Here is a 26,533-nt window from a genome sequence, read left to right as displayed (position 1 = left end):
CGCCAACAGGCAACGTTACGCCACTGCGCCGAATGGCGAGCGGTTACCAAAAGTCGAGGGGGCGCCAACAGGGGGGTGCTTTTTCAGCGGGGGGGGGGGGGGGGGGGGGGGGGGGGCTGGCGCCAACAGGCAACGTTACACCACTGTATTATAGTTAATAGCTTATTGCTAGATTTATTAAGAACACAATATACAAATGATTGGAACTTGGCGGTCGGAACCCTTGGCAGTTTGCAACCTCTTCAAATACTGCAGATACATGGACGTGGTGTGGAACTAGACACTGCATACTTAGGAAACTCGTCATTTGTCCAGTTCCAGAAAAGGGAATGAAAATAAAAGGAAAACTTGTTTCGATTGAGTAATCTACACAGGCGATATGAACCCAAATCTAAACTGTCACACTATACAACTCTTATTAGTGGTTTAACTAGACAGTGGTTTGCATATTGAAAGAGTAGTAGCAGTAGTATATTGAAAGAGGGCAAGGTTAATACGACTTGACTGTTAACGTTGAATTTTGAGTATTTTTATAGAACCCCTATAAAGATAAAAGCAGTGTACCGAGACGGAGAATGCACACAGACCAACAGTAAACTAAATTTGAGCTCTTTTTTACACTATACATGTCCATTCTGAGAATATTTTCTACACATAACTTTAATGATGGTAGGAACTGTAAACCGAGGTTCCCGACTAAATGTGTATACTGATTCGGAGAATCTCGATTTTTAACTCAATAACCAAATTTAGGAAGTAAAATCCAAAGGATAACTGTGAATTGAGGGAGAGCATGTCACAATGGTACTGTACATAGAAAATGGCCTGATTGTACAACTTCAAGGAATCGCACAAAATAGCTTACAATCCCTACCCACGGTTGATGTAGATTGCTATGAGTGTTCTCAAAAGACTGCAAGTTCTCTAAAATTTTGAGAGTTGTTCATTATAACTACTCTCTTGGTCCTCATTTTAACACATAAAACCACACAAAGAGATTGAGATCACAAATCTTCCCTCATGGTTCTACTGAGGCGATTTACTCTCGAATACAGTAAAATTAGCTGAGAACACTGCTCCTTTATAATTGTTTATACATACCTACTATCCTTGGTTAGTGAGGAAGCAGACTAAATTATGAAAAAAAAACTCCATATACTAATAACCTTATTAACCACTACTACAACACTCACAAACAAGTCACGCCTATAACAAAGTAAAGATAATATTAAGTTAGAAACCATTGTTGGAGCGTTCTCTAGCTGGGCACCTCAATATTACCTCAACATTCGATTGTCAGTCTTACTGTCTTACGATCTGAGACCTCATGATGTATTATGCTAGTTATTAATAGAAATAAAAATAAAACTTTTCTAAGAGTTTTATCGTTATTTAACAAAGTAAACCTATAACAAATTAAAGATAATGTTAAGTTAGAAACCATTGTTGGAGCGTTCTCTAGCTGGGCACCTCAATATTACCTCAACATTCGATTGTCAGTCTACTGTCTTACAATCTGAGACCTCATGATGTATTATGCTAGTTATTAATAGAAATAAAAATACAACTTTTCTCAGAGTTTTATCGTTATTTTGTTCTATATATGTATGTACAAAAATTATGGGCTCACAGAGTAGTGCATAAAACACGTAAAAATTTGCTCAAATGTAAACGAATTGAGTTTTGAAAATTATTTCAAAAGCAAAAAGTTTCCTGTTGGGTCATTCATTATCCCGGATTCCTTTCCCTTTATTAATTATTCCTTTTACAGCAAAACCAAGATTTACTGCGGTCGTTTTTTCTCCCCAAACTCCGCGGTAAAACAAAGTTTTACTGTAAAACGAAAAGACAAAGCCCTCAATCTCAAAACAAAACACACCAACTCTACCTCAAATAACGAGACAACTGACTCTAATTCTAGTAATTCAGACAAGCGACACCACACAGATCGGAATCAGTACGGTTTGGAGCGATTGAGCGGTGATTGCAGACACTTTACCGTCTCATAATCACATGGGATTCAACCTGTTACATACGGCAGCAGCTCATTTAGGAGAGATTCAGCCCTCTTCATTAGTTTGTGTACACACCTGGATTTACTGAAAATACACTGTTGCTATGAGTTGAGAGGCTCTACCGTTTTTAGACTTGATTGACAAAAACTAACCGGTTACGTCAACGTTTCGCCCAATGATAAGGCGATGCACACATTGCTATACGAGCTTCCACTCAGTATACCTACAAACATACTCACCTAAATCCCAATTAAATACTTAACAATGTCAAAAAAGCCTCATGGAATTAGTTCATCCTATTTCGGGCTCATTTAAGGTGTTCCATCAGCATGTATAATATTGTGAGGTATTACAATGTACGACAGTGTTTCTATACTGATGTTTAATGTTCAATGGCCGTATGTGAGGTAGACACAGCCCTAAATTGGGATGCATAAACAGGAATTAAACAGGAATTAAACATATGATACGGTGTACTTGGGGTGATCACTTGATTACTTGATGCATGGGTAGCTAAACGAATTGAAGGCGCGCACACCAACTACGAACCTGATTCGAGTCATTGCCCGATCAAATAAGTATCTACTGACTACTCGAGCTTGTCATTTAAATGCGTATTTTTATTAACATACTCGACCACAGACTCCAATGAAATCTAATATACATTATAACTAAACTAAAACTAAACTAACTTAACTAAAATCAGCTGTATGAAATTCCCTCACCTGGCCTGGGGAGATAGGATCTCACTGAGAGAATGTTGTTCGGGTTTGGGCGGTAAATGATGCAATAGCTTCTGCACGTGCTGTTGTGTTGCCGTGAGCGCTGACATGTTTTCCTTTTGCACTTTTTCCTCTTCTTCCTGTAATACCTTTATTTCTGGTTTCAGAATTTGCTTTTTTTAACATAAAAATCATGCGATCCACAATATTATTTACGACATGCTCAATACCCATATGATTATGAACAGCTAACTAAATTTCACGAGTAAATCGACAACTTTTTATCAAGAGAATGCTTGATTGTTGATTTAATGATGAATAGTTAAATTGTATTAAATTTTACAAAGCTCTAAAATCATAACGAAAAGTCAAAATTGAAGCAAAATTTGTATTGAATATCCATAGCAATTATAAAACGGTGATTGTCAATTAAATTGTCAACAACGTTATTGGACTATTATTTTACATTAGGTTTTAAAGTACGCATTATATAAGCATATACTGCAATATACTTGAAAGTAGACAATAAGAAATTTAGCAAGTTTCTTGATCAAGGTTTCTGCATGTTCAGTGCACACATTTGTGGTCTTGATCATTACATAGGTGAACACTGAACACTTCTCTAATTAATCATGATAATTTAATTATTAATTACAAGTTTACAGAATTACACGTTTACAGAATTACACGTTTACAGAATTACACGTTTAACTTTAAAGGATGTTGGAAAAAATCGAGACATTGAACATTTATGTTATACATTTATGTCACACATTTCAGCTATACATTTAAAAGCGATCATGCGGTAACGTCCTCATCAGGACGAATCATGCAGATTTAGTTTGGATATTTTCTGTTTCCATATAAACGTACTGTTCAGATGAGACACATACTTACAGGTATCTGTTACAGGGTTAAAGGGGTGTTACAGGGGTGTTACAGAGGTGTTACAGAGGTGTTACATGGGTTCTGTGTTAATTTTATATAATTCCGAGTCATTATGCCTGTCAAATTTGAAATAGAGACCTGAGTTAAAAACTATTGTTGACTTTGGCTCCGGGAGAAACACCATTTTATTTTAAAAGGGCCGCTATAATTCTGGTTTCAAATCAAGCATAAAGGCGTCTATTTTGTTGGCTCAGGTCAATTTTTCAATAGTGAGCAGTTAAATAAAATTGACCTTATTGTAGATCACTTAACGAAAATACGCTCTCTTCGAAATCTTTATCTGAAAGTAATGGAGACAACCCCATACTCTACTAACCTGAATATGACCAAGAATATCTGCCGCTTTCTCAGTACCGCTATCAACCGCCATCATTGACTTGGTTTTCACCAACTTTGGTTTCGCTCTTGCTACTTTCTCCACCAACTCATCATTCTTTTCCACTTTCTCCATTCCTTCAAACAGATCCACTGATATCTGTTCAATTCCATCGTGCACAAAGCAGGACAGGTACATTGACATTGTTTGCTCGTCTGCAAAGGATATTGTGGTTTTAATTTAAAACAAATTGCCTAGTTAGATTATCAATGATCATATAAAGCGAAGATTAATTTCATGGATTATTTCTGTTGCGTTTTATAGTGATAACTGATAAGTCAAGAGCGTTCTGAAGTAAACGTACCGATAAGGTTACTGATGAAATCCTCTGGTTCAATGAGTTGAGGTATACCCAGGAACTTGTATGCGGCTATCATACTCTGAGCTACTTTCTGAACCGGGTCTGAGTCTGGGCAGGAGGTGTGGGAATTTTAGGGGGAATGTTACAAATAAACTGAATGAGAAGAGCTAATCTGTAATTATGGGCAATGCTGCTATATTGTGTTAAAAATTGAGATGATTTGACTGGTGAGGTGAAATTGTAACCTGTATAGAGGTCGTATATCCCTTTGACATTGTAGTCCACGAGAGCACATAGTGCCTCACCGTCCTTCCAATCAGATTTGAAATTATGGACCTCCACTCCTCTCGGAGCCATTCTTCTGTTCATGTCCGCTGAAATGTTATATTTTGCAGCTATCTGTAGCTACCAACTATCGGCTAAATAGCCCATGCCCTCTCTGATGCCCAATCTCTGAATTGGTGCTACTATACTTGAGCTTTTTTGGATGTGGAAATCGTAACTTCTTACGCTTTTAAAAAAATCTTAAATGTGTCAGTTTTGAATAATACTGCTCCATTTTGTTGGCAAGTTTCCAACAGAAAGTCACCAGACAGTGAGGGCAGATTGTGACCATAACCTAAATACTTAAATAACACGATAAGAAATAAGTCACCGATGTTTTTGTCCCCCTGATATCCCAAGGTATGTAAAGTAAGGCAGATTATTTAAAGTGTGATTTTTTAGAAAAATAATGAAAGTTTGTATGAAGGAGCAGTTGCTAAGAACTCTGTGTATAATGAGATTTGTAACAGTACCCGGGTAGTATTGTCTCAATAAGGTCTCCTGATTAGCTTGCTTAGCCCTGACCCTAATACCAGATAATGTGAACTGTACTCCATATATCTGCAAAATGTATCGCTTGCTCTGTTTTCTCAGTGTACTATGTTTTGTTGATGTTCAAGGTTGGGGCAGCTTTAAGAAAGTAAGCTCACAATCGAGGAGCCGTCATGTGGATCCAGAATGTTACATGGACAGTCCTCAGCTTATAGCTGATAATGGTTTTGTTTCGGAGACTCATTTGGTGACGACTAAGGATGGTTATATTCTGCAGATATTCAGAGTGAAGCCCAACACAGGTAGGTTCCAGCAGAAGAGATACTGAGATAGTTAAGTCTTCAACACTAACCGATTGTTCGTAATATAATGCAGTTACAGTGCAGTTACAGTGCAGTTACAGTGCATTTACAGTGCAGTTATAGTGTAGTGCAGTTACTCAGTCTCACAACGAGATAGCTCATTACTCTTGAAGCTCGTTATGACTGCTATACTCTACACTGTAGAGTCTATACAGTCATACACTGATCCAGTCTCCGCATGGAACTGACAGCCATAACTTTCCGTCATTTCACGGCGACCTCTAGCCACTGATCAGTCGTAATACTGCACCATCCTGTCATCTGTCACCTGTCATGGGCGTGACTCTTTGGATTTCCCCCGCAGTTTTTCAGTGTAGCACTTAGCTGAATACTAGTTTGCAGTAAGTGACAGTACTGTTCCGGCTTTTAGTTCAAAAAATTCGAGAGAGAAGCCGGTTGACGTGGTCCGATCACCGTGGGACCCCAGATCTCAAGTGGTCGAGATTCCAATTTCCCATAATACCCAGCAGTCAGCTAATGTGGATAGAAAACATATAAAACTATTCCTACCACTATACTATTCCTACTACTATACTACTCTTCCAAGATTTGCTTAATTTTGATCATTGGTTCATCTTGATATCTTAATTTGCACCGATCTCAATTCTATTCTTTTATTCGTATCAATATGTCACTAAAAATCCACAGAATGTAACGATATCAATATCTATTACGATGTAAAGTGTTGTTCTGGCTGGCTGACGAATAATGGGGAAATACCTGACTAGAGTGATGGGACTATTATACGCGACAAATTAGAAAGGGGACTGCCGACTTTTTGAACAATACCAAATTTGTCCAACTTTCTATGAATAGGATTTAGTATCTATCAATGGCCAAAATTTCCAGTAGCGATCCCCCATGTTCAGTAACGACTCATTTTCAGCCCTGAACTTTTAGTTCCTCCATTTTTATTCCTTATGAAGATATATTTCCTAAGAAGCACTCCATTTTCACATAAAATTTCTACAGAATTTCTCCATTTCAAAACTAAATATTTTCAGATAACCGCCCCGTAGTGTTCCTCCAACACGGTCTCACCTCAAGTAGTGACATATTCCTATTGAACAGAAGATACGGGAGCTTACCGTTTATATTAAACGAACAGGTAAACAGTGTTCCCTGTACTTGGGTTCACTGGGTCATTAACATCAACTTAATAACACCAGAATGTGTGTGTGTCTGTGTGTCTATGTGTGTGTAATTTCCGAACGGTTATACAAAAAAAACGGTAATAGTTACTAGGACTGGTTTTTTCGGTATAGTGCTGACAAAACTCTGACGAAGCCCATAAGCAAATTTTATAAAAATCGGCCGGTGGTAAGTGGTTTACCTTACAAGACATATTTATGGCGGCCTAATTTGCGACGACCGAAATTTTGGCGGTCCGAAAATATGGCGAAATTTTCGGAAAACCGCCACATTTCGTACGTTATAAATATGTCTTGTAAGGTAATTGATGATTTTGTTCCAGAAATGTGACATAAATGGATGGGAGAGAGAACGAGGAGGATAACATGTACCGTAATTAGTTTAGCCCCACGTAATACTATAAGCAACTGTAGGGAGATTTCATACTTTCATAAGACAGCGTTATGCGTGATATCAAATATATAATGCGGTTGTATACTTTTACATCGCAACTGTGACAGTAAAGTCCCGCGGCCGAAGGCACGGGTTACACTAGTAACGTAATAAGCTCAAAGACTGAGAGTGTAACATTCTTTGTAAGATTGAACATTCCGTGTAACATTCAATCTGGTAATGTGAACGAACCCAAATGATCGATTCGGTCTGAATTATTGAGCATGGAGCGAAATTTGTAGATCGTACCTGTTTACGGCTCGTACCCATAGTTGTTCAAAGCTAATCTAAATTACAAAATGTAGGTATCTTTATGAATATCCCTTTCTTGTCGAACTTCAGAACGTGTCGAACGTAAGTCCAGTTAGCGCACTCTAGTTCGACAGAGTCTAATTTCTGGGTTTTTCGAACTACAGTGCGTGTCGAACTACAGTGGGCGTGTACCGTTCAATGTTCGTGATTTTTTCTCTAAAGGTCCGGTAGCGATAGTGAGCACACTTCCCTGATAATTGATAAAAGCGTACCGCAGAGTCAGACAGAGTACATATCATGAGATATTTTGATGTTGACATTCCAGGGGAGGACCGAGGAGGGTGATATTTACATTCAAAGCGGCAGTCAGTACGTGTTTTAGCATGTTATACATTCAGCTGTGTCCTGCTTACACTATACACGCGGATCAAAGGGGCTCAGACGTGTGCTTAAGTTTGAAGCTTCAAGATGTGATATTAAAAGCGTTTAGCATGTAAAGTGTAAATAAAAACCACAAACAAAACCACACACCGGTGCTTATCATGTTGGGGACAGATGCCACCTTCATTAACCCTTAAACAGCGAAGGAGTACCCCATATGTGGAGTACCCCTCCAGTGTTTTGCCATTTGTGTTCCACATCGGCAAGAACATTACCTATCGCCTGAACTGTCTGTTTTTTACTAAAATAAAACCACACACCACTGCTAATCATGTTGGGGAAGATGCTCCTTTATAAAAACTTCTTGGCTCTTACACCACCATAACTCACATTTTTTGCTATGCTAGTGTTTTTGTATTAAAAATGTAATATATTTGCCACAAAGTTAAATCGAGGAGATGGCTAATGCTATTGTTCACATATTTGTCAGCCGAATTTTCAGAATTGCTCGAGTAAATGGCGAACTTTCACAGGCGACCGAATTAAAATCCTGGTATAGAATTACACATCTTATTTTAATGCTTTATTGGTGCTATGCTCTATATCGTTAGGTTCACTGACCCGATCGGTGAACGGACCGAATCACTACATGACTGAATCCCTAACGGACTGAATCACTACCAATCACTATTGGTAGGGATTGAGGTATACTTTCGGACTGAATCACTACCAGACTAAATCACTACCGCTAATATCTAGACCTAACCACTTTGATGTGATCCCTACTGAACTTTGCAATAAAGGCATAATTATTCGTATTTCATTAGTTAATTATTTTATTTTGTTAATTATTATTACATTTTTCGTGATAATTGACTAAGCAGAAATTTGGTCAAAGAATAATAGATAATATACTGATACAGTAATTTAAATCACACAATAATAAGTAAACATTAAAGCATTAACCCAAAATCTTAGATCCAACAGCTTTCAGAAACTCGGTAACATCCCCAAAGTTATCATAATCATCAACCATACGTTGCATCTCCAGGTCAAACTTCTCCCACTTTGCTGCTCTCTTGAAGGCTTTTCTGGTGAGGATGTTGGTGATCTTCACGTCTGTCAAAGCCTGCTCCCTCTTGATGCACTCTAAGAACTTCCAGATAGAAGGGTTGTGACAGTTGACCAAGGAGGCGAAGCCGCTGTTCCAACCCTCTGCGATGTTGCTGGAGCGAGGTAGTAACATCTGGGCCGCTTCGTGGTGATTCCAGGAGTCGTGTCTGAAGAGAGGAGGGGTGGAGGTGGTTCCGATCCATGTCGACTCAAAGTATCTTGCGAAGGCACTCATCTCAGCAGGAAGAGAAGGTTTGAGAAGCCGCCACGCGTAGTAGTCAGCAGCAAGTCCCTCGCTCTGCAGGTGTCTCCACAAGGACTGTTTGAAGTGGAACCAGCATCCTCTCAAGGTAGTACCAGGCCAGACGTTGGAGACTGCGTTTCTGATAGCGATTTCATAGTCCACCAGCACCGACTGAGGGTAGAAGGGTCCGTAGGAGTCCAGTTCGTTGAGGACAAGGATCAGGCGGGACTTGCACTTGTTGCACTTCCAGTAGGTCTTGTCTTCCCTCTTTCTGTTAAGGTGGTAGAGGTGACCATCGTAGAGGACGTTGTGGCTGCCTTTCTTTCTGCCAGGAATAAACTCGATGGATGAGGAAGACATAGTGGTATAAGATAAACACAGGCGTTGCGGGTTTATAAACCCCTCCGGGATAGAATAAGATTATGATAATCCCGGCTCCCGCTTAATAGATTCTGATAATCCCGCCTCCCGCTGTTAGTTTTTTCCCGCTGAATAAATAACCCCGGCACAACTTCTATAATCCCGCCCCGCTAATTTGGCTCAACAAGATTTGTTTTGTTTTGATATTCCATGAGAATTTCAACTGCGCACTGTCACGTGTTTTGATGACGTGTATCACGTGACTAACTACTACGACGCGCATTGGTAAAAAATGTCACGTGACCTATGGCTTAACGTAAGAACTATAAATACACTTGATCTACGTATCGGTCTAATTGCAGGCGCTGGCAAAACTCCAGCACACTGCTTACATTACTTAAACTCTTACATTAATAGGACCAGTTCCAGAACTTGTCTCGACGGTTACATTTGATTTCGTCCGGTTAATTTTGTCGTGTTTGATATAAGCCATGTATTATAGTCGTCTACTTTGATGAACTTCATGACACGATATCATTATTAGCTCCACCTTTTATCGCTTGCCAGGCTTAACTCGACGCCCCTTTATATCGATATTCATATTCATTCAACGTACTTCTGACTGAGGAATAATGTTTAGATATAACGCCAATTTCAAATGTCATTGTACCTTAGTTGTATTTATTTCAATTTGGTAGTGCCCAATTCCATTTCATATTTTCCATACTGATCTCATATGGCTAGAATTAAGAGTAAAATGTCAAATTTGTTGATCCTAGCACTAACCCGGAGGGGTTTATAACACATAACACCGGCACGCTTAAGTTATATTAAAATAACCCCTCGTGCTAAAGCACGTCGGGGTTATTTTCATAATAATCCCTCGTGCTTCGCACTCGAAATTATTATAAATTTTTCCCGCGCGTCGCGGGAAAAATTGAAATATAATCCCTGCGCATGCCGGGGTTATGTGTGTTATATATTATTCCCGCTAGCTGATTGAGATACCGAGCATGTGAAGGTTCACATCACTGTATTGTCGTATAGCAGGTCATTATGGATGACTTGATCCGAACCAGTTCTCGTTAGGGCTCCTCGTTGCGTACGTAAGTCTGTGGATCACATGTCTGCCAGGCCCCATAGCAAGCACTCCATGAGAGCCCCGGCTCAGATCACGTCATGATATTAGAACTAGTGAACTAAGATCATCTGGTAGGGATTGAGGTATATTTTCGGACTGAATCTCTACCGGACTAAATCACTACCAGTAGTGATATTTGGGTGGTAGTGATTCCGTCCGGTAGGGATTCAGTCCTACAATCACGCGAGGGGTAACATCTACTCTCTAAACCACACCACCCTTACCACCAACGACAAGGAGTTCTGGGACTTCTCATTTCAGGAGATGGCAGAAATAGACCTGCCCGCCATGGTGGAACATGTTCTTAAGGTGAGATTCTGATTAACAGGTCTCACTGACACGTGACATATCTCTATGACACGTGACACAGGTCTTGAAGCTGATACTAAATTGTCTTCCTAACCCCTAACTTTTATTCCTGAATTTTTATTCGTGATAGTGAAATTGTATTCCATGTATGAATCCTAATTATTAATTTATTACACCTATTTAACTCAGGTAACAGGACGAAAGAAGGTCTTCTACGTCGGACATTCCCAAGGAACTGAAATGGGTTTCATGGGTTTCTCCAGTAATCCTGACTTAGCATCTAAAATCTCACTGTTCACTGCCCTAGCCCCCATCGCTAGAATCAGCTACGCTAAAGGACTCATAGCTGCACTTAAAGATCTGGTGGATTTAGAGGGCGTGCTCTACTGGTTGCTGGGCAACAGGCAATTTGATCCCCCTTCAGCGGTAGTTTTCTTAAAGTTGTGATGTTTTTATTATAATGTGGCGTTGTTATTCGTGCGTATTGTTAAGTGATGAATAAAATCAAAGCGTGATACTTTAAATTACATAAACTAATCTAGGCGTGTTAAAATACGAAACTGGACCCCACTAACTCTCCACCCTCTACCCTAGGCACTGTCCTCTATAATCATTCCATCAAACCCAGCCCACTTAGTACTTACACAACTGAAATTGAGACACAGTTTCTTACGAACCTCACTATTTGTAGATTTAAGATTTAAGGCTAAACTGCAGTGACACTTTGACTTACCACTTGACACAACAGTTCACATTCTTACTAAAAAGGGAAATTTTCCATGGGAAACTAACACAGCTACAGTGGTTCTTAACAAACCATCACCCCAGGTTGCACTATACTTCGCTACTAAGATCTGTCCCGAGGACGCTATAACCATGGGTCTATGTGAGACACTGGACTCTCTTGTTAGTGGCTTCGACATCTCTAACTACAACAAAACACGGTTTAATCATGTTAACTTTGTTAACTTTAACATGTTTAATGTTAACTTTAACATGTTAACTTTGAGGGTCGATCCAAATCTCTGGGTTATTCTGTAGATAATAGAGGATAACCATTTACAGAAAATACTCCCCTTCTTCGTTATATATTAGAATTTGTAAAGCTATAACCTGCTTGTTTGTTTGTTTGTCTGTTTTTGACCTGCTGTAACCTGTCCACTCAGGTATCCCATCTACCAAGCCCATGGTGACCAATCAACCTCAACAAAAGACATAATCCACTGGGCCCAACTTCTCCGCTACAAACGTGTCCAGAAGTTTGACTACGGCTCAGAGAAAGCCAACATGGACCGGTACAACCAGACCACTCCCCCACTGTACAACATCACTAACATGAGGGTCCCTACTGTGCTGGTGGCAGGCGGTAACGACTGGCTAGGTTAGTGGAAAGTGTCACGTGTCCTACACTCTTATTATCACGTGAATCTTATTATCACGTGACTCTTACTATCATGTGACTCTTATTATCACGTGACTCTTATTATCCCAACTGTGCTGGTGGCAGGCGGTAACGACTGGTTAGGTCAGTGGAAAGTGTCACGTGTCCTATACTCTTATCACGTGACTCTTATTATCACGTGACTCTTATTATCACGTGACTCTTATTATCCCTACTGTACTGGTAGCAGGCGGTAACGTCTGGCTAGGTCAGTGGAAAGTGGCCCAGTTTAAAATATTTAGGTCACCCTCTCTCCGAATACCAGCGGGGTGCTACGAGAATGTTTTCATGGTTGTCGGACATTAACATTAAATGTGTAACCGAGTTTAACTCTCGTAAAATTGGAATTATGCAGTTACTGAGTTCAATCGAGGTTTAACTGTATAATTCTAAGGTGCATAACCAAAGCTTCACTTACATGTTTGAGACAAAGGTCGCGCAAAATTCAATATGTTATTGTACCTTACAATAATAACCTATACTTCGTAACTCTTATTATTATCATAAAATTAAATATGTACCTAATTCGTGACTCTTATTAAGTTATCATCAGGCGACACAAGAGACGTGATGTGGTTGATAAAGACGATTTACCCCAGCATAGTGAAAGTCATGTTTATAGACAAGTATAACCACGATGATTACTTGCTCGGTATGGACGCTCCGGAAAGAGTATTTAAACCCGTTCTCGAGATTATGGATAGGTTTTTAAAGGGGGAGCGTATAACTCAAACTTTAATATGAACGCTGTTATATAGGCAGAGGAATTTAGCTAAATCTGACTTTTCTGAGGAGATTTCTAAGCTCTTTGATGTTGATTAGTCCGATGAAGAAAGAATGAATCTCCTTTTATTTGAGTTTACATGATCATTAAAAAAAGGACAAATGTGACGTTTAAGCTGTTAATTAACCATAGAATTTGAAACTTATCTCAAAGTTTCTAGCACTTTGAGACAATGCGCTTGTACGAAAGATCTAGACTCACCTATAATCTGTTTCTTGATCTCAGAGGATTTATGTTTCCTGAAAGGAACTATAATAAATTGCTACCCAGCAACAATATCATAAATTTAACAACGGTGTAGCTAAAATAATGATGTCACCAGAACGGCACTTGAACGCCTCTGCAATGCCACTACTGCGACAAAATGTTGAACAAAAAGGATTTGAAATGCAGCTAAAGCTATCATGAAGTTAGATAAAAGAAATCTAACTTTTCGGCGGGTGTCAACTCGTCGTAGATCTCATCAGTTTCATCCCCAGCATTTCCCATCAGATTTTCATCCTTCATAGTTTGATTCAAACTCTTTACATTTTTTATCGACTGAAGAGAAAAGTATATTTTAAACTAACTAACTGTGAGGATATTATTGTGTTAGTGCTTTTAAATAAAATTAAAACGAGGCCTTCATGTTAGAATTTTTGATAAGATTTTGCAGTGAATATTATGATGATGGTGATTGATTACTGTATTGATAACAAAATTGATTTTTATAAATTAAGTGATTCAAACTTATCAAATAAACAATATGAAAGTGATTTTATTGCAGCAATATAACAGTTTAACCTTCAGTAGTACTGGCCAGACTTCATGTTGATCAAATGAATTTGTTTTTTTTTCAAATCAACAGCTAAGCTTATGTAAAAACAAATTTGGTCATATGTTAACAAAGCAACAGCGATGACATAAATAAAATTAGCAATTTTGCACAGCAATTCTCGATTGAAAGAAGCTGATTAAAGTGAACGACGGCATTATAATATAATAATGAGGAATTGATTGTATTAGCTGAGGGTGATGAGGCTTAGTTTCTCTCTCACACACTCTCTCTCTCTCTCTCTCTCTCTAGTTTCAAGCTGGAACTTGTATCGCACATTTATAAGTGTGCATTGTCATTGTTCTAGCTCCTGAGATTCAATACACGTTCATTATGAATGAATACCACATTAGGAACACATACCCAGTACCCACATACACAGATGCACTTTAAATCGCTTATATAGCACAACTATTTCAAACTCTTTCAAAACTAATGTTTGAAAGTTGAAACTCATGATTGTGCACAAGTTTTGGGTTTCATGATCTGCAATCATCATCATCTAGATTTAGTTTTCCGGTATATTTGATTGCTATTTATATAAAGATGTAAGTGATTTTAAAAATGTGTGGGTATAATCATTAGTCATAACTCATAAATGTATATGTTACATCAGCTAGGAAGGGTAGCAGGTGGGGGTATTATAGGGGGGGGGGGGGGGGGGGGGTGGTAGGGGTATTACGGGGTTTGGGTTAGCAGGTGGGGGGTATATTACGTGGTATTACAGGGTCATGAAGCTGGTACAGCGAATGTTATAGCGGGGTGAAAGGCCCTCATCAGCACATTAAAACTGCAGAGATATTGTCTGTTGTTTAGATTTAGGAGGATGCTATCAAACTATCAAACTATCAAACTATCAGACTATCCAACTATCAAACTATCAAACTATCAAACTATCAAACTATCAAACTATCAAACTATCAAACTATCAAACTATCAAACTATCAACCTATCAACCTATCAAACTATCAAACTATCAAACTATCAAACTATCAAACTATCAAACTATCAAACTATCAAACTATCAAACTATCAAACTATCAAACTATCAAACTATCAAATTACCAAACTATCAAACTATCCATCATTTTAATAGGCACAACATTTTGGGGAATTTTCTAGCTTTGCTATCAAGCTAGTCCTCAAATTAATGTTTAATATTTCGTTAATTTTTTCCAATGAAATTATAATTGCTCTTAAAATAATGACTTTATATAATAATTAATTTCATTATGGTGAGTTTGAAATTAGTTGAATAATGATTATTTAAATCATTCAGCATGAATTGCTATTAATTGCTTTAATTAGCAAAGTTTCTGCCAGCTAATTTCAGCTAATTAGCTATACTCACAATACTTACAACGGATGCATCAATAGCAGGATTATCTCTCTAGATATATAAACCCATTTTATCTCAAATCGATTTAAAGTAAATATTAAGTGAAAATGTAAAATTCGCGGTTGTAGAAATCCTAAAATGTACTAGATTTCAAAGATCAAAAGGAGCTAAAGTTTAATGCATGAATTAAATGCTGTTGAAAAAGAGAGGTAACCTGGAAGACATGGAAGTGTTGAACTAGCTGCCACATCAGACCCAGGATGAGTTTCTCGTTCTTGGTAAGTATGTCTGATGCTCCTGTAGTATAGTATAGTAGTAAAGTATAGTAGTGTAGTATAGCGAATGTAATGTTAGTGGTCAGGAAATAAAGATCACACCAGATGAGTATTATATAATATTATTAAGTTATATAATATAGTTTTACATGATATATTCAGTTATATAATATTATATAATGACGGCATATCCAGTCACACAGGCGATATCTGCCCTATCGAGCACGTGGGTAGCAGTAGCACTACTTGTGATCTCGACAGCACGTGGGTAGCACGTGGGTAGCACGTGGGTAGCACTACTTGTGATCTCGACAGCACGTGGGTAGCACGTGGGTAGCACGTGGGTAGCACTGCTTGTGATCTCGGCAGCACGTGCTCAGCTGAATTGTGACGATATACAGTATGCTATCATGAAATATCCAACTGAGCAGATATTACAAACTTTCTCACGGTCTATACTATTTACCACGTCAAATAATTTGATTTCTAAAAATAGTTTTAATGTCTATGTACCCGGAAAAAGTCAACAATTTGGCAAAATTAAGTTTACTAAAACCAACCTATATTGATAAGTTTACATCCGGACTGCTCTATAAGGTTTAAAGCTTTCTGGATATTTTCTTGACGCTGAAAGAAAACGGTGATTTTAAACATATAATACGTGAAATTCGCTCTTATAAGTTATAAATATCTACAAAGTTATAAATATCTACAAAGTTATAAATATCTACAAAATCTATGACATATCCGTTAACGAACCGGAATTTATCTTAATGAATTTATTGGAAACCTTAGATTACAAGCCAATCAAAATTAAATTCGCTAACCTGGAATACTAGTTTGGGGTTCTTCTGGTACCTTATCTTCTTCATGGTGAGTAACATGGCTAGTTTACATAGCAGGACCCCAGACCCGATGTCATCCACTATGTCGTTAACCACCACACCCGTGGGACGGAGCACCTGATGCAATAAATCAATTACAGGCTAATTACAGCTAGACTAATTGCTGTTGGAGTTAAATAACGGTCCGATGCGATTACTGTCGCAGATCAAGTGTGTTAACGATCATTTTATCATGATCTTTAAAGAATTCTTTTTGGTTTTGAATCCGGTTTAGGTTTTTTTACAATTCCAAAATTCGGTGAAAGCTGAATAGCAGATAGCGAGAGATCGTTTTGGATTTTCAGTTTTAGAAATGCATCGCAAGAAAATATAAAATTATGAGAAATTATAAAATTATTCCCAGAATTATGCTAAGGCTCCAAAAATATACCGTTAATCCACATTCGCATTGTGATAACCCTAAGGCTAAACGTGATGGATAAATTTAAGGATAGCTAAAATTAGAATTACTGTCAGCCGGGCACTCCGATCTATAGATGCTACTGACTTCATAGCAGGATCAAATTTTCGTGATATGTGATATCAATATCCGGTCGTGACTATCATGTCTGGCCGTGCAATGCTCACAAACATTTCTAACTTGAGTGTCAGGAATCTGCTACAGACTATGAATTTTAAACCAAAATTTTCGCATAACAAAGGGAAGGAACGTGAAAAGAAACTAGTCTATCCCGGTCTATCTCTAAATTATTTTATCGAGTTATCAAATATCAGACCACGAATTGTGAATAATGAGTTTCACATTTACAGCTCTGTGAAAAAGGGGAACAAGCCTCACGGTCCAGGGGTCTGACACGACTTAAAGAGTGTGAACTTTCAATCTCTAATTATCAAAATGTGTGATCAAAAACTTATAGTGCACTGATTTATAATTGGCGGGTTTTTAGAAATTTTCAATAAGTTCACCCATAACTTATAAAAATCAATCTAATCATTACGGCCGGAGTGAGTCCGGACCACTTTTAATCGATTCTACAGTCAGAGTACGTACTACGGTCAAAGTATGTTCAAAGTGCCAGCCAGCGTTTCAAGTGGAAATACTGTGAAATACCGTGAGCCCCTCTATTATTTTAATCATGGATCCCAACCGATAATTCTAAATGGTTCCACAGTCCACTAAAATGAAATATCTTTGAAATATGTCAAATATGTTAAATATGCCAAATATCTCAAATATCTCAAATATCTCAAATATCTCAAATATCTCAAATATCTCAAATATTTCACCTCATTGATCCAGTTTGTGTAACTCCGCTTCTGTATGTTCAGCCATTTGACCTTAACTTCGTCTGCATTCATCCTTGCTGTTCTTGTAGCCACATGTCTTCGAACCTGTTTCTTTGCTACACAACGATAAAGTTAGTGATGTGACCATATAAGGATTAAGGTGGTCTTGCTATTATAGTGACATTACCATATAATAAGGTAGTGTTGCTATAGCAACGCTACCATATAAGGTAGTGTTGCTATAGTGACGTTGCTATATAATAAGGTAGTGTTGCTATAGCAACGTTACCATATAATAAGGTAGTGTTGCTATAGTGACGTTGCTATATAATAAGGTAGTGTTGCTATAGCAACGTTACCATATAATAAGGTAGTGTTGCTATAGTGACGTTGCTATATAATAAGGTAGTGTTGCTACAGCAACGTTACCATATAAGGTAGTGTTGCTATAGTGACATTACTATATAAGGTAGTGTTCCTATAGTTATTGTGATATTACCATATAAAATAAATATAAGGTAGTGTTGCTACACAACGAACAGTTTGAATAAAAGAAATGACAATTAATACTCGATTCAAGTGGTGGTCGAATGAAAAGATTAATTAAAAATAGCAAATAAAATAATAAAAATAAACAAATCAGCTGCTGTTAACCACGACTCTGAAACTTTGCAAGATGAATAACTGATTTCACAGCCACTAAAACAAGCAAATACAATAGTGTAATGACTAAAAATTTAAATCCTTATAAAATATATATGGCACATGAGCAAGTATATAAAATTTATTGACACATGAATATACTATATAATATATATATGTATGTTGTGCCAATAAATTCATGTATATATGAACAGCATGTAAAATATATTTGTAAAATGAGCTCTTATTTAACAATACAGATCCATCAACTTTAATTATATGAACATGTATCAGTATTCAGAAATATTCGAGTCTAAATTTGTTTGTCACTAACGCTCCAGAGAGGATTACCATAATATTATCAGAACATAGATTTAGCTGACACACTTTCATATGTTTGGACGACGACCGAGGCAAGACCAGCTGGCAACGAGTCACAAACAATAAGTAGGGCACAAAGGTAAGAATGGTTTCCAAGGGAACGACAACAAAAATTGAAAATGAACTAGAAAGATTTCGAGTTTCGACTCTGGTGGCGTGTTAAGATAAGGGTCCGTTCAGTGAGTGTTAAAATAATGATTGAATTACGGGGCGCGATGTTGAGTAAACACTACCACTACATCTGGGTAATTTTAATTCAATAAACGTAACTTACCAGGTCTACGAGAAAACATCCAAAATTATTTACTAAGGAATCATTCACATATCACGTAATACATCCTGGGGTAGGGGTTTGGAAAATGTGATTTCTACACGGAAAGGGAGGGGGAGCTGGGAGCAATGCATTAACACATACTGTCAATATTCTGACTGAAGGGTAATTCGTTTTAGATATACAAATTTCCATCGTTTCTTTTATCCATCAAGATCGGCACAAACAAGTATCTATTTCTATAAGTAGTGCGTACTTGGGGATCATGTTCTTTCCTTGACACCCCGCCGTTTTGTTTTTTTTAAATCTTGTTTTTAGGATAAAGGTTATTGTCTTTTGACTTATCATGCAAAACTTTCAATAAATTTTGAGGTAAGTTTTGAACCTTTTGAGATAATATGTTTGTGGTAACAACTAAGGTGAGTTTGAGGTTCAGAATTGGAGGAACTAACGTTATGGTGTGAGATTAAACTTCGAGTAGTAAGAAGTCACAAAAATCTGAACAGCGAAATCCAATAAAATAATCAGGATATCGCCACGGCCAAGCCTACTTACGCAAATCGTCGGACTCCTTGCACGTGATTCCCAAATATGGTAGTGACTCCTGGCACAGGGCCACCCTCAAAGCCGAAACTCTGAACCGTAATAATAATGGTAGGTAACAGCAACACGCTCATTAGTAAGTAAGTAATAACACAGCCATTATCTTATCGCTAGGACAAAAGCATGGCCCTAATCATTCTAATATTCACGTCTCCTGAATTACTGAGTATAATTATGATGGAACATTCGGATTACGGAATAAATTTCTCTCACAGAAATGTGTTTTTTCCAATAAATAAAGATGCAGGTGAGCAGTTTGATAGATTACGAGAGTGTACATGCAGTCGTAGGGCAGTTATGGAATATGGAAGACCCCGCTATATCACTGAAAGAAGTTATCACTTAGAAGTTAGAAGCAGCAATAAAAACATGGTCTCATAATTGGTTATACTCCACAACTGCTAAAATCGACTCATGCCCCGACAGACTAACTCCAAACAAAACAAGAGGGAATGTTTATAAAACTGTACTGCACAAGGAGGGAGGCGGGACAGGACCTGTAGTCTGTACTACACAAGGGAGGGAGGGGGACAGGACCTGTACTACACAAGGAGGGAGGCGGTACAGGAGTGTAAATGGTAATGATCAGACAATGATCAGCGTTACAACCTGGAGCTGGAATGGCAGGAACGCAGCAGCATACACAATATATAATACAGGTAATTCGCGGGGAAGTTTTGTTAGTGTATTGAATTACTGGCAAACGGGAGATAAATAACTTGTAAATAACTTGTTAATTTGATAGCAAATGGGGGATTATTTTCGGGGGGTTCCTGAAAAGGAGCCGTGTGCGGGATCATTATTTAATATTTTCGTATGTTTTTGTGGGAGCAAAGCAATAAGAGTTACGCAAGTTTGTAGCAAAAGTCCGCAAGTGCTAAATAAGCAAAATATAGTATTGGAATGATGATATTGGACTGATCATTGTCATGGAAGCATAAAGAATTTCAGAAAATTACGTTCAGCAAATAAGTTCTCTTATCTAAATCCTTAAAACTATGAGTTCAGTTCTGATTCTGTTTATAGGGCGAGAGCTATATACCTAACATCTGTCTCATTTATGAGTGTAGATGATCGGGGCCGGGGGCAGCTGCAACGAAATAAAATATAGGCAATGATCACCATCTTATGCTATCTTTTGTCATCGATTATTGGCTATATAACATTTATATTATATAACCTACAATAACTACACTAACCACACTACCTATATTAACAATGCTAAGTAATACTTGTAGGTCGAGCACAGCAACTATAAGACAAAAACGCAAGTAAAATATATAAATAAAAGAGACTTGTAAGGAGGAGGTGATACGTGATTTGTAAGGAGGAGGTGACACGTGACATCGATTCTGGATTTTTACTGGTCAATGCTGAAAGCTGATCGATTGGTGGCGCGTTTCAGAAAAACATTTGGCTCACCGCCCAGCCAGTATTCGTAACATAAGTCTAATTCTTCGATAACAACGTCATAATCGAATCAATACGTATAACGAACAAATTATCTATTACAGGTTACGAAAGCAAAAGAAATCATTCTAGTAGGTTCTTTTTGCTCCTTCACTTGACACTAAAGCAAAGAAATAATTTAACTATCGTAATTAATTGTTAATTAATTAGCTAACATGCAATTAGTTTTCAGCCATAAAAATAAAAGATACAAAATTACAACATGAAGTACTTGCCGGCAAAAAGCGCAAAAAGCTCGCTCATCACTGATGAGCTTTCTGGCGATCAGATGTAGGAGCTGGAGATCACTGGATATAGATTGAAAAGTTATCAGCGATTAACTATCACTGTAACTACCACTGTAACTATCACTGTAACTATCACTGTATCAGGGCTCACAAAATTTCAACTAGCGTGGTCCTCTGATCTGATAAACTGTAATGAAAAATAGGAAGCTGAGGTTGTTATAGCAATAATTTATCCTAGAAAGCCATGCTTATTCATTCAAATAAATACAGATTTTATAGAAAATATAAGAAAAGTGAAAAGGACTCGAGCTCGAGCTTTAATTTCCTGCTTCATCTGTAATCGGGTTAATTAATTACAGACAATTATAGACTAATCCCCTGACCGTCCACATAGAATGATCTGAACTTAACAACACGGTTCTGTCGCTGAACTTTAATATTATCTCTATTAACGTTGCTCTATTGATAGAATATGTAGAATGTAGATCCGTGTGACGACGTAAACTATATACCAACAAGCTCAACAACAGTAAGGAATTTACATCCACAAACGTCAAGGACACCAGTGGTGAGGCAACCGTTACACCAATCTAACTGGACAAAGACCTGCTCCACTGAAACATGGTGAGGCGGCGCACATTAACATTATCTAGTATAATAACAGCAGCAAACAGACACACATAAATAGTTCTACAATCATGCTTGCAACACATAACTTGGGATTCCTGGCAAACAGCCAGATATCAATTTTGCCCAGATATTAATTTATGCACCGAGTAAATCTGGGAAAGAGTAGGAATATGAGAGAAAAGCATGCATGAAGTAGAGTTTACATGGCTAGGGCCGGTGATATGGTGTGATAATTTCAGTTTGTTCTTCACACTCCCCTACAATGACAGAATCGCTATGGAATGCTTGCGTTGTGTGCAATCAGGATTTGGTGTTAACTCTATTTGAAAAAATCAGCAACTCGTAAATACTGATTACTAAGGTATTCGAAAAATTTAACGATCGACGAATGAGGAGTTATGCGTGTCGTGCGTTTAGAAAACGTGTGATTACGGGGACGGGTTTTTACTGCAGTCAAGGGGCTATTTACAGCTAGACGCAATGTAAACGTTTAACTGGAACCGTACCGCTAAGATAAAACAGCCGGTGACAAAAAGTCCCTAGGAATCGAAAATATTGGAACATTTTGAGGTGCAAATGAATATATGGAGCCTGGTATGCCGCACCGTTCTGAAGATGAAGCAGTTGGAAATCAGTCGAATGTCGAATGTCGAGTAACGCGCGAATGATTGTTAACGATGATCATTAGTATGTACTGTGACTAAAGCTTACACCAGGCACTGATATAAAGAGACAAAGTTGTTTTCGAGCTAAAATTTCAATTATCTAGGTAGCTTATTAAAACTTGAGATGGTAGAGTTTCAAACAGGGATCGTGTTTCACATTACAGATCTTGCAACAAAAAATCTGCTTGTGTCATGGAACTGGAGTTATAGATATTGTTTACACACTTGATAACATTTTCCCGGTTCCAAACTCCCTCTCTTATAGCTCTATTGAATATGTATTATGAAGTAGATATTAAGTACAATTACAGGTGTAGCAATGAAATTATCCAAGAAGCACATATCAAAGCAATGCCGAACAAAGATTAAAAACCAAAATAAAAGATCTGAAACTGAGATCAAATCATCAAGGAGCACAAAGCAACGCCGAACTAAGATTAAAAACCCAAAAGATCTGAAACTGATATCAAATTTCACATCACACCTCGAAAGGTTCCTGAATTCTCATAGTGATAAAATCGCTGTCTTATAACCTGTCTAATTCTACTGAACATTTGTCAGTATCATGGTATTAGTAGGGCAAGAGCAAGGACAATGGCACGCTGCCGAGTTAGACCAACAAGGAATGCGGTCCCCCCGATCTCATCTCGCTCCTTGTTAGACTGAGAAACGATAGTGTACGTGTTTTGTAGAGTCCACCATCCATACCGCATCAATTAAACGTACCGTTTCTGTTATGATAGTGCTGTTATGATAGTGCTGTATATCGAGAAGAAAATATCAACATCTAGTCTTGAGAATAACACAGTAAAGCTGTCAATCAAAAGAATAATCGACAGTATTACAAGCCTGGAATCACTCCATAATATACAGGCAAGCAACTAATTAGTAACCATTAAACCACAAGATCAGTGGACCACGCTATCACCTAAATAAAGAAAATATAAGCAAGCAACAAACAAACAAGACGGTGACTGGTGACTGACAACCACGATCCAGAACAATACTGCTTGCCAGACCTTCCTACTTCCTAGCCCTGAGTGAAAATTAACCTGAAGATCCTTACTGAAGTTCTTAGAACATTAACAAATGAAACACTGGTTTGCTATGCTAGGGGACTAGCTATAGGGGACTACATTCTAACATTCTCAGCAAAGTACAAACTAACAATCTCGGGTCTGAGATACGTAGTCAGTGTTACCTCACGCCTCGTCAGCACATAATTAGCGTTTGGAATTATACTGAAAATCAAATTTACACAGTATCCCGTGCTGGGCTAAGATCTTTCAGTGTTGTTGGACCCATGTTTTACTACAGTCTACCACCTCAGTTAAAATCCACACATTTATATTTTTTAAATGGTTTAAAGACTTGCTAATTCAAAGGTCACAATATGATTTAGAGAAGCTCTGTTCCTAGGACGTTATATCAGTTTAATGGGTAGGATATTTAGTATTTACTGATATAGAGTATCAGTGCGGTGTGCAGTTTTGAGAGTTTAAACTGGTATTCTTGGTTTTAAATTGTATTTGAATCTTAGTATTTAGGCCTCCGTTATATATTAGTTATTTTAGTAGTGTTTTAAACACCTTTTGTTATTATTATTAATTACACAATGAATATGATATTTTATATTTCAAGCCAGTTCTACACAGTGCACTTCACTACGCTTTAAACTCAATATAGGCACACTTAAATGAGGAACGTGTCAACTTGAAGAACAAAAGGTTCAGCTGATAATATATTCAAACAAGTGTTGGGACTACTGCAGTTACACACGTACCAATTATGTACATGTACTTTATGCACATCCCCCACTCCATTAACTAATGAAGTTCAAACTATCATGGGAACGAGGGAGAACACGCAAAACCTACTAAGTCAGAATACTGCCGAAACAAAGATTATCATATCTTTACTGGACTATTGAACCAGGATGAGCAAATGCATACATGGCGAACAACTAATATGAGTTACCGAATCAGGCTTTAACTCAAATTAATTGTTATAGAGGGAAAAAGCAAACATTCGATTGGACTTAACTCGATGAGATAAATTATACCGGGTACAAGTTATATCTGAGAACTAAGCATTGGAACATAATAAAAAGGGAACTCAGTTTCTTAGAAACTGAGTTTCTAAAATCTGCCCTCATTTACGATCTTGGCCAGAGGCCTTGATACCCATGTGCCTTGATCACTCAACTGAGTACAAACTGTGTGGTATGCAGAAAACAATGGCCCTAGAGTATACTATAATCACATCGAATTAAAGAATATGGGACGTTTACAAAGTGTATCAACAAAGGAATTTAATGGCCTATAATTCCTTTGTTGATACAACATAACTCATGACTAGGACGAATACCCCAAGAAATATTCGATCGTGATTAATGTTTCTATAAAACCCAATAAACTCCAAACAAACAAAATAAATGCAACATAATAAATGGAATTATGGATGTGTAAATATTTGCGACAGGAAGAAGGCCGTGGGCAAGAAAAATGAATTGTTGCGCAGGTACCTTACCTTTCCTGGCGCGAAGACAGTTTTAACAATGTTAACAATGTGATCATCCATCACACGAGAATTAAAGAATTAGACATCACCAATTTAGGAACAAGATGTATATAATATCACAGTGAGAACTTGCAAACTTGGCTACGTCGACAAGGTGAAGGTGCAGTGACAGCCGACAAGGGAATTGTACGCGTGTAGGAAGTGGAATTATGGATACAGGAATCATCATCACAGTGGTAGAATGAGGAACGTGAAACAATGTAACGCGCGCTCAAGCACACGTGACACCTGACTATGCACGTGACTATGCACATGACTGCACGCTCAATCATGATTGGTCGACTCAATACGCTGACTTGTCACCGGTGTGAACATAACATTTACCCTGATTTACACTGTGGCAGGAACTCTAGTTTGAACTTGGTCGGAATCAAAGTCAAAACCTGCATGCCGGAGAATTATCAGTTTTATTGAAGGCACGTACCGGGTTACGGGTACGTTCCCGGTACGTGTTATACCCTTGTTATTGCTACCCTTGCTATTGCTGACAAGTGCCCAGACCTATGTACAACTGGGACACCTAAAATCTAAATCCCGTATGTTGATAACATTCGATTTCTACCGGAAATAGCCTGGTACAGCGCTGGTAATTTAATATTATCAACATTCCCAGGCCGGATAAAATCTCCAAATATAACTTGCATTAATTCGGTTATTAGCGTCTAGCATATTTCTTGAATATGAGCCGTCATGCTCAAAGACTCAAAGAGACTGAGATATGTATGCAGTCTATAATAGACTAAGGTCGGTATCATGAGTTTCTTCACAGGACACATAATATAGTGGTGATTATGAAAATAGATTTAAGAAACTAGATCTGCTTGATTATGACCGGGATGCTCTGTGGGGCAATTAAGATTCAGTAGGTGTGACAGCAGTGTTATGCTTTTTATGGGTTAGAGTTTCCTTTATTCAATAGTATTTAATTAATATTATAATATTAATATTAGTATAGGTTAACGTTCTGAAATCAAACGTTAGAGCGACTTTAACTGATGATTTCATCGTCAGCGAATTATCTGCATGTCATATACTATATGCTTCCAATCTGCCTAGACCAGATAAACCCTTTATTGTAGACGAACCGTTTGAAGCAGGTCGGGGAGACTAGGTATGGAAGATAACAGAATGGTCATTAATTAATAGGATTAAGTAATTTTGGCAAAAGGACGAGTTAAAAGCAGAAGGAAGGCTGTGATTAAGTCTAGCGGTTAGGGACAGGTATAACTAGTTACTGGCTTGTATTGCATGTATTCGCTTACAATAAGCTTGCGTTAGACATATTTAGGCAGGTATAAGTAATAAGAGGTTACTATGATAGGTTATGAATACAGTTTGAGTTTAATATAGTAGGA

General features: G+C 37.8%; 2 protein-coding genes across 5 annotated transcripts in view; one reads left to right on the top strand and one right to left on the bottom strand.

Annotated features, from left to right (window-relative positions):
- Positions 1-26,533, bottom strand: part of LOC134813718 (protein AHNAK2-like) — a 38,522-nt gene that overhangs the window by 9,356 nt on the left and 2,633 nt on the right. Inside the window, exons 3-13 of one of the 4 annotated variants that reach the window (XM_063821580.1) lie at positions 21,292-21,490; positions 17,710-17,825; positions 16,405-16,539; positions 16,138-16,204; positions 15,517-15,599; positions 13,580-13,689; positions 13,351-13,388; positions 4,608-4,736; positions 4,366-4,470; positions 4,002-4,216; positions 2,741-2,886 (exon numbers count right to left, since the gene is read on the bottom strand). In XM_063821580.1, coding sequence (XP_063677650.1) covers positions 2,741-2,886; positions 4,002-4,216; positions 4,366-4,470; positions 4,608-4,736; positions 13,351-13,388; positions 13,580-13,689; positions 15,517-15,599; positions 16,138-16,204; positions 16,405-16,539; positions 17,710-17,825; positions 21,292-21,319 — 1,172 coding nt within the window. In that variant the 5' untranslated portion in view covers positions 21,320-21,490. Of the gene's footprint in view, positions 1-2,740; positions 2,887-4,001; positions 4,217-4,365; positions 4,471-4,607; positions 4,737-13,350; positions 13,389-13,579; positions 13,690-15,323; positions 15,354-15,516; positions 15,600-16,137; positions 16,205-16,404; positions 16,540-17,709; positions 17,826-21,291; positions 21,491-26,533 lie in introns of those variants that run through there. The other 3 variants (XM_063821581.1, XM_063821582.1, XM_063821583.1) reach the window with 3 other exon arrangements.
- LOC134813722 (lysosomal acid lipase/cholesteryl ester hydrolase-like) lies at positions 5,191-13,965 on the top strand. The gene is made up of 6 exons (XM_063821589.1): positions 5,191-5,480; positions 6,545-6,648; positions 11,114-11,350; positions 11,753-11,868; positions 12,091-12,305; positions 12,919-13,965. Exons 1-6 carry the CDS (start codon positions 5,255-5,257, stop codon positions 13,107-13,109), a joined length of 1,089 nt encoding a protein of 362 aa, XP_063677659.1. The 5' UTR covers positions 5,191-5,254; the 3' UTR covers positions 13,110-13,965.

The sequence above is a fragment of the Bolinopsis microptera genome, chromosome 4, assembly GCF_026151205.1.
Source record: "Bolinopsis microptera isolate Bmic1 chromosome 4, MBARI_Bmic_1.0, whole genome shotgun sequence".
In the NCBI taxonomy this organism is placed as follows: Eukaryota; Metazoa; Ctenophora; class Tentaculata; order Lobata; family Bolinopsidae; genus Bolinopsis; species Bolinopsis microptera.
Note: the sequence above shows the minus strand (reverse complement) of the source record. Positions and strands in the feature narration are given on the sequence as shown.